This window comes from Terrapene carolina, unplaced genomic scaffold, assembly GCF_002925995.2.
Source record: "Terrapene carolina triunguis isolate 2854851 unplaced genomic scaffold, T_m_triunguis-2.0 Scaffold96, whole genome shotgun sequence".
Lineage (NCBI taxonomy): Eukaryota > Metazoa > Chordata > Testudines > Emydidae > Terrapene > Terrapene triunguis.
Genome location: NW_020664447.1, coordinates 5,459,694 through 5,468,439, shown reverse-complemented (window position 1 = coordinate 5,468,439; position 8,746 = coordinate 5,459,694). Strand labels below are relative to the sequence as shown.

Below are 8,746 nucleotides of genomic sequence, written 5' to 3'. Positions count from 1 at the left end.
TAAAGTCTATAAAAGCAATGGTATGCTTCAAGCGGGTGGGGTTCCACCTTCTTGGGTGGTTGAATGCACTTAATCTATGCCTGAGGAGTTGAACTTCAGAGCATTGGTAATGGGCACCATTAGATGGTGCTGTAGCTCCATTAACAAACTCCATAGGATCTCGAATTTGTTTTCTGGTCCGTGGTTTTGGGAATTTTTAAGTAACGCTAAGATGTCCTGCCCACATTGATCTGGTCGGCGTCTAACTTTAACCTGAACTGTGGCCCAGGAAATCCTTCAGCATAAGTAACCTTGTAAACTGCCATGACCATTTTTTGGAACAGGCTCCCTCAATAAATCTATGACTTTGTTGTGCAATGTTGGAACTTTGCGGTTGTTTCTTTGATTAATGATGGCAAAAAATAAACTTGCACGATCAATCCCGCCTGTGAGACATTTCAGCCCGGGTTGAATCATGTGCTTAGGAAAGGCCTTGGAGCCTTCTGTATAGCCCTGCTCCAGATTTTAAAGCGCAGGTTATGCTTTTATTGCTAGAGGCTTTTCGTCGCTGCTTTGGCTGCTAACAAACTGCCTGTGATTAATGGCTTGATAGCCCTGTTATTGCACTGGCGTAGTGCCGTGTCAAGTATTAGTTACGATCGGAGAGAACAGGGTCAGAAATGACTAATTTTGATCTTGTCTACCCTCTCCAGAGACACCATAACAGCACTGTTTTATGTAATAGTGTTTATTTTATTTCACACGTTACCCATGGAGAATAGCGGATACATTCTCTACATCTGTCACCAGTCCAGAATGCAAGATAAAAGACTCAGAGAAAGTTAAACACCAAGATTTTACATTCACGCTATGAAAAATAGAGGGAATACAATGCTTTTTAAAATGCCCTTATGCAAAAATAGATACTGTATAAAAATAACTCTTTTCAAAGATGCAAAAAGGACGGGAAACAGTAACATCTTAAATATTGATATTTATCTTATTATACACACACACAGCACTTTTAATTAAACCACGTACAATTGCACTTTTCCTCTCTCCATTACATTCAAGTATAAGGCAGTCCCCGCAGGGACTAGTGAGTGTCCGATTCCCTGCCGGGTGCAGACAATGCAGAGGGTGCTTCCCCCAGCCCAGTGGCCAGGGCAGGCAGGGAGAATAAGTCCCCGTATGTCCGAGATCCAGGGTTCACACGACTTCACTTGGCAGCCCCGTGTGATGTGGCACCAGAGAGAAGAGAGCCAGCTGTGAGCGCTCCCCTCGCGCGCTCCAGACCCTTCCTAGGGGCGCTGCGCCGCTGGCGGGCCCGGCCCGGCTGGTGCCGAGCGCCTCCGGGACCCGGCAGCCGCTGTAGCCCCAAGTCTGCGGGTGCGCGCCCTGCTCCGTCTCCGAGGCTGCCTGGCCCCACGGGCTCCCTGATGCTGAAGCGCCGGGGAAAGCCACCATCCGAGGTGGCGCCAGCTCGGTGCTTGGCTGCTCAGCTGCAGCTCTTAAGTCCAGAGAGAGGGGGCGCGGAGCTGCGCCTGCAGCCGGCCGGGCTGGCCTGGGGCTGCGGCGCTCATGCTGTCCCGGCGGCTGGAGAGCAGGGCGAGCCACGGAGACTGCGTCCGGCTAGGGGCTGGCACCGAGCGCCGCCTGCGGCCGTATCCCAGGGGGCTGATCTTGCTCACGGGGGCAGCGCCGTCCTTGTCCTTGTCCGTCAGCTGATAGATCTGGTGGGCCAGCTGCTGGATCGTGCAGGTCCCGAACCTGCAGCCCAGCCGCATGGCCTGGAAGTGGGGGAAGCCGTTCATGCTCTGGCGGTAGCGCTTCACGCGGATGCGGGCATCCTCCGGGCTGCTGCAAGACACAGGGGAGAGGAAGAGGACGTGAGAGAGGAGCAATGGGGCTGCGGAGCAAGGGGACCCTCCCGGAGGAGGAAGGGGGCTCCAGGGCTGGGGGAAGCCAGGGGTTATCAGTGCGAATAGGGACAGGGAAGGCTGGCCAGTGCTTGCAGTGGGTACAGAGGAAAGGCCATAGCCCAAAGCTTGCTGGCTGTAGGAGAAGGTGACCTCGCAGTCTGGTGGCTGATATTATTTCTGTGTATCCGGGACTCAAGTTCCCATTTATATTTGGCTTTCCACAGCAAACGTGCTAGGCTCCCGCCAGCTACAATGGGGGATGCCGGAGCCAGATCCCAAGAGGTTTTACGGTCCATAGGGGACCTCCCCCCGGCTGGGGACATCTAGGATTCAACCAGCCCGAACAAGGGAGACTGGAAACTTTCCACCGGCTTGCGCAAGGGCCCGTTTGCAATACGTGTGTGGCCGCGAAGTTACCTGGGATGCGAGACTCGGGGATCCTCCTTCACGTCCTGTGACCGTATGAGAGGCTGCACGTCCGCAGCTGCCACTTGCCCGCTGAACGTGCCGGGAGGTATCGCGTCGCGCTTGGCGCGGCTCAGTGCCCATTTGGTCCATCTGAAAGGAGCAGCAAAGGGGGGGACGGGCTGTTAGCGCGAGCCCACAGTGGAGGAACCAAACCAAGCACAGGCAAAGGGCTAAAGGTTCTGCCAGCGCAGGTTTCCTAAAGGGGTGTTGTAGGGCTTAGGCACCGTGCTATTCCCAGGGGAGTTAACATCTTCTGACCCAGGACCTTCTGACCTAGGACGGAGCGCGCCCGGACGGCTCGGACTATTAGCCATGTCTCAGAGCCATTTCTCACCCTGGGCAGAGAAGCACATTTAGATACTTACTTTCTTTTGAAGTCTGAAGCGACGTCTAGCCGTGCAGCATGCACCCCAAGGAAGGTCACGGACCCGAGATAGAGGAGGGCTATGTGAACCAGTTTCATTCTGGCTGAAATCCTGGTGGAGGAAGACGAGAAGAAATGTCATCGGGGTATATTTAACATAGATGTTGTATTCGGTTACAGTGAACTCTACGCCTCGGGATGGTCCCCAGCCATTGGGGACTTGGTGTGTGTGCTAAACTAAGCGCTAATATTGGTTTAGCAAGTTATCGCAGAGTAAATAAGAGCCCCTCCAAAGTTTGCTTTTGTCAAACATTTTACTTGCTTACATGACTGAAGGCTAAAATTGTCAAAAATACCCCAATGGTAATGGGTGAAATTAGGATTTCATTCACTCACGCGATTAGAAAAAGCTTGCTACTCCGTTTTTAAAAGCATGCAACGAATTCCCTTACCAGCCTATATGTAATTGCATTTGGTTTTAACCCTTGACAGCTCAGCTTTCTTAACTCGCATAGAAAGCTATGGTTTACATTGCAAGTTTCAACTGATACCAAGAGCCAGTGCAAACCCAGCAGCATAACTTCATGCATTTAAAAAAACAAACCAGATTTGGTAACTACTCGCCCCCACCCCCAGCTAATTCCTCTTTTTAAAAGATCCGTACCTGATGATGATGATAATCCACTGAGAAAAATCTTTGTATATTACCGATTCCAAGTAGCAGTTTCCCTCGGAGTCGCTCTGCCACGAGAAACCCTTCTCCCTGTCACTGAGGTAAGCACTGGCTATCCTGCACTCCACTTCACACTTTTATAGAGCAGCGCCGCTGGGGAGGGGGAGGAGCTTCGTATCACTGGTCTGACACTTTCTGCCCCCGACCCCCCGCCTGACCCATGCACGTCTAGTATTAATCATACTGCTGAGATAAGCGTGGATTGGGGGCAACCAATACTAGGGCAAAAGTAAGAAGATTAGCAAAAAATATCCCGTACAAGCTTGTTGGCGTTGTGCTATTTATCAAAGGAATTTTTAGGTGTTGGTTCTTAGTCATTGCATGCTGCAACGTTCATTACAACTTACAATATCTGCTGTATTGATGAGTCTGTTTTATACTCGGAACACTCAATACCTATTGGTCTATGGAGTATAGATACAGTATATCATATATAGTTCCTTCATAGAATATAAACACTATAGATAGACATGTAGATGTATTGTAGCTAGACCTGATCATAGAAGTGCAGCAAGTAAAAACTTTTTTAAAATTTATATTTGGAAAATGTGAAGTGCAATGGATAATTTTAATGAACAACAGGCTCTGTTACATAAGTAAGGAGATGAATACATCATCCAGCATTGGTATTTATTATACACCCTAGAGCATTTCTGTCTGTTGTTGATCGTTTTAATGTAAGCTGACATTTAGATATTGTTAAAACATTAAGTTTAGAACAAACATTTAAAGATTCAAAGGAAATTGTATTGATATGGAACTAGAGACACGGTCATCTAAAATACTAAAATCTATAGACTTTTAAAAAAAATGCAAGGGGAAAAGTTTTCATGGGCCGTTTTAGCCCTGATCCTGCAAACATTTAAACATATGCTTAACTTTAGTCAGGATAGTAAAGTTAAGCACGTGCGTGTTTGCCGGATCGGGGCCTTTGTCAGTATTCACCATAGCCAATAAAATATAGCTTTGTTCTACAATGGTGTGACATCTCTACTATGAACATTTCAGACGTTTGGGTTTCTTTTTCTCTCTCTTCCCCTAGGATTCTTTTTACTAGAGAACATTTTTACTTTGTACCAGAATGAACCAGATTTATCCGCTGTTGCAATGCAGATTATTTAGCCTCGCATTGACATTTTTCCAGAAGATCCCCTGGTGTTTCTTGCTGCCTTTACCGTTGAGAAATGTTGAAGGATAAAAACTGGATTCAAACTCCCGAGACATTTAATTCACAATCCTGCCAAGAGAAACATTATTTAGGAAATCAGGTGTGTATACGTGTGTGATGCTGTCTTTTTTGGTAAATTTGGCGTGTGTCACCCTTGGAAAGGTATGTGTATGAAGATGATAGAGACTTTCTTCTGACTCCACAGATGACTCAATCTAAGGTGATCCCTCCCTTGCCAGCAGCGTCCAGAAGCATTCCCGTCTCACAGCAACCCCAGTGTACACACCTACTTTGGGATAGATTGCTAGGCTGGTGGCAATAAGGTAGGTGGTTGGGGTGTGGTGGGGCGTTGCAGGTGAATTACAGAGATGCATTCTCCGGGTTAACTATTCTCCCTGAAATTGCGGCTGCTACCGTGGAGGCAGACAGGGCGGTCACTTCCAAACACACATTGTCCTTCTCCAGAAAAAGTGGGACGTTTCCACGTTGCGATTTTAATACAACTTCAGGGCTTAATCCTGCAAACATTTAGGAATCTGTGTCGCTTTACTGAGTAGTTCCATTTCCTTTCATACATACTGTGTCCCAAAACAGAGTTAAATAATGCAATAGTGACCGTTAAAGGATCAGCGGAGGGAGGGAACAGTTAAGAAATAGATGAGGGAGAAAAGGAATTAAATGAACATATCACTAATATATAATTTTTAAAAAATAATCTTTCACGGGATTTATTTTGTAGACAAAACCTAGAGTAAACAGTTGACAAATTAACATACACTCAAATGATCATTTACGCAACTAAAGCTCAAGTGACTACTAACCATCTGTTTAAAACCTTCCTTAATCGGCAAAAATACATGATGAAGCTGACCCTACTTTTTCTGAGAAGGCAGGATTTAATGTAATGGGCATTGCTTTGGTTTCATATTATTATAATCCTCTGCAGTTCCAGTAAGAATACATTTCCTCAAATGTGAAAAATTCCTAATTAAAATAGCTAATTAAAAATTATTGGCTAAAAGAGAAATTCCATTCTTTATACTTTTAGAAAATATAATACAGGAAGAGTCCTACATGGATTTAAGATTTGTCATAAACCACTCACGGCTTTGTGTCACTTAACAGTGACATGCTTAAAAGTTTGTTCATTACAAACACCATTTCAGTGATATATAAATCATTTTAACCTAACATGAGATTGAAACTTGTCACTCAATTTATTAACCTGCTGGTGTAGTTTCTGAAAAGGGCTGGGACAGGTAAAGCTGATTTTAGGTCTAACATGAAAACATTGCTTTCTGGATTCAGATGCTTGTTGTCCTAAACACATAAACACAGAGAGAGTTTAAAAATGAGCTATAAACACTGAGTTTGTACATGGGGTAATATTGCCTCTTTTATTTTGAAAATTATTTCTCAAACAGTCAAGTTATTTACAATTCAAAAAAGAGACACAGGATGTTCCTTGTATTATTCATCATATATTTTTGAGGCAACATAATTAAGTACAATGGAAAATATTTCTCCTATGAGATGTCCATTCTCCCATAGCTACTAACTCCCATTATTTGGGAAACTCACTGGTCTAGAGGAAGGAGTGCTAGGCTAGATGTTACGAAGTATGCATTTTTAATCTGTTACTGACTTGCTGTTGACCTTGGGCAAGTCACTTCAACCTCTTTGTATTTCAGTTTTCCCATATATAAAATTGGATTAACAGTATGTACCTTCTTTGTAGGGAGATAGTGAGGATTAGTTAGTGTTTGTACAGCACTTTGAATAGGCAAAGTGCTAAGTATTATTGCTGCCATGAGAGTTTCTCTAAAATCTCTGTGCATCAGTGGGAAAATAGATCCATATGACTTATGCAAGAAAATATTTCCTTAAAATCAGTGAGAGATTTTCTTGTGCAAGGAGTATGGAATTTGGCCCTTAAGTATGGACTGATATGAATTTAATGACATTTATATGCAATTTACTTTGTCACACTACATATTATAGTGAATCTGAAGTTGGACTAAATATATGAATGTAAGTATTTTACAATATGTAGTGTGTAAAATCTCAGCCAAAGTCAAACTGCTGAACTCTTGCTTTTAGTTTTATTGTTTTTCAGTTAATCTGGGCCAACATATTCTAAAGTGATTAGTGATATTAGGTGCCTTGATTTTTGGGTGCCCAACAAGAGATGCCTTAATGGCATCTGATTTCCAGAAAGTGGTGAGAATCCAAAAATTGAGACACCCAAAAATCCCTGGACACTTTTGAAAATCTAGGCTCTGGGACTTGTCCATAGTCATCACTTTGAATGTTCCATCTACAAGATAAGTTCACTCAATGTTCTGAGAGCTCTTTTTAATTTCCAGGCAGAACAGGACGAGTTCCTCTCCCACTCTGGGAGGAAATATGATCTCACTGTTGAGGCATTGGACAGGGATTCAGTAAATTTAGTTTCAATTCTCCACTGTAACATAGACTTCCTCTGTGACCTCAAGCAAGAGTCTCTCTCTCTCTCTCTGCCCCTGTCCTCATTTGTAAGATGGGGATACAGGGATGTACAGAGGATAACTCCATAAATATTTAGGAGATGGTCAGATACTATGATGATGGTGACCATACGGTACCCAAATAGGTAGTTTAGTTAAGAAGTGAATTAAAGTTAAGAAGTGCTTTTTCTTTTGCTTGACTGTTTTTAAGGCGTGCCACCCTGTGCTGTGATCCCACTAGATTTTACAAGCTAATCAAGATTTAGCTATGTCTGTTTGGATGGAAGAGGCAGGAATGGTGAGATACTGTTGGTAGCAGTGCTGGTGAGACACTAGGTATATTTTTTTCTCCTAATTGCATACTGAATTAATATCCCAGCAAAGTCCTATGTAACATTGTCCTGCTAGAGATGCTCTCTCAAATGAAGTGCAAAAGTAGAGGGTCTGAGATCTGTTTTGATAAAATAATTCCATGGTACTTTTTGTAAAAGTAGAGATGTTAATCCTAAACTCCTGGTCAAATTCCAAATTAGGTAATTACATTCTGCCTATATGAACTCCTCCTGCAGTTTCAATTGTACAGAATATTATTCAGTCCCTGTTGTAAACTGCTCTGTACTCTTGCTGGGCACGGTCAAACAGTTGCTGTGTTTCACCCTAGTGTTGACTCTATTGATCCCACCTCACAGAGGTGCTGTGTGGCTTAATTAACAAATGCATAGCTTTTTGCTATTTCAGCAATGCTTTTAATCCAAAGATCTCAAAGTAGTAAAATTATACTATTTTAAAAACTTTTTATCCCTACATTTTCAAAGCAGCTCTTCAGGTTTCAGTAATTAAAATCTATGAGAACCATGCTGCCAAAAACCTGCATGCTGCTTTAAAAATGTATCCTTTAAACTTATTCTAGCTACTCTACTGCTCAGGGGGAACCAAACTAATCTAATCAGAACCCCTACAGCTCTTTTTTTTCTCTAAGCGAATATGCAATATTTTAGATTAATCTTATGCTCTTGTCTTTTCTACTGAAGCTTACACTGCATTTTATTAAGCCTAAATCTTGCTACCTGATAATACTTTATGGGAACGTTGATTACATTAAGGGATTTGGGGGAGCTGCTGCCCTCTACTGGAAAGTAACAAGCAAAAGGATTTTAATGATCCATATAATTTGTGGTCCACCCCATCTATATTAGGAAAGTGTTGCTTCTAATTACATCTCTTCTGAATTTAGAGTGTAGTTATTCAGTATCTGAGATGTATCAGAGGAGTAGCTGTGTTAATCTGAATCTGTAAAAAGTAACAGAGGGTCCTGTGGCACCTTTAAGACTAACAGAAGTATTGGGAGCATAAGCTTTCGTGGGTAAGAACCTCAGTTCTTCAGATGCAAGACTTGCATCTGAAGAAGTGAGGTTCTTACCCACGAAAGCTTATGCTCCCAATACTTCTGATAGTCTTAAAGGTGCCACAGGACCCTCTGTTGCTTTTTACAGTATCTGGGATATGGACAATAATATTCCTATACAAAACATGTTTATTACTGTATTCCATATCCTAATTTATGATGAGATGATGAGAAATAAATCCAGCTGTAACCTAACATTAGAACTAAACACTGATTCATAA

General features: G+C 43.1%; 1 protein-coding gene across 1 annotated transcript; it reads right to left on the bottom strand.

Moving 5' to 3' along the window:
* Positions 1-733: 733 nt before the first annotated feature.
* ADM (adrenomedullin) lies at positions 734-3,506 on the bottom strand. Its single transcript, XM_024195958.1, has 4 exons — positions 3,398-3,506; positions 2,735-2,845; positions 2,319-2,459; positions 734-1,839 (listed from the first exon to the last, which is right to left on the bottom strand). The coding sequence occupies exons 2-4, from the start codon at positions 2,830-2,832 to the stop codon at positions 1,491-1,493; spliced, it is 588 nt and encodes a 195-aa protein (XP_024051726.1). The 5' UTR covers positions 2,833-2,845; positions 3,398-3,506; the 3' UTR covers positions 734-1,490.
* Between the last annotated feature and the right edge of the window lie 5,240 nt (positions 3,507-8,746).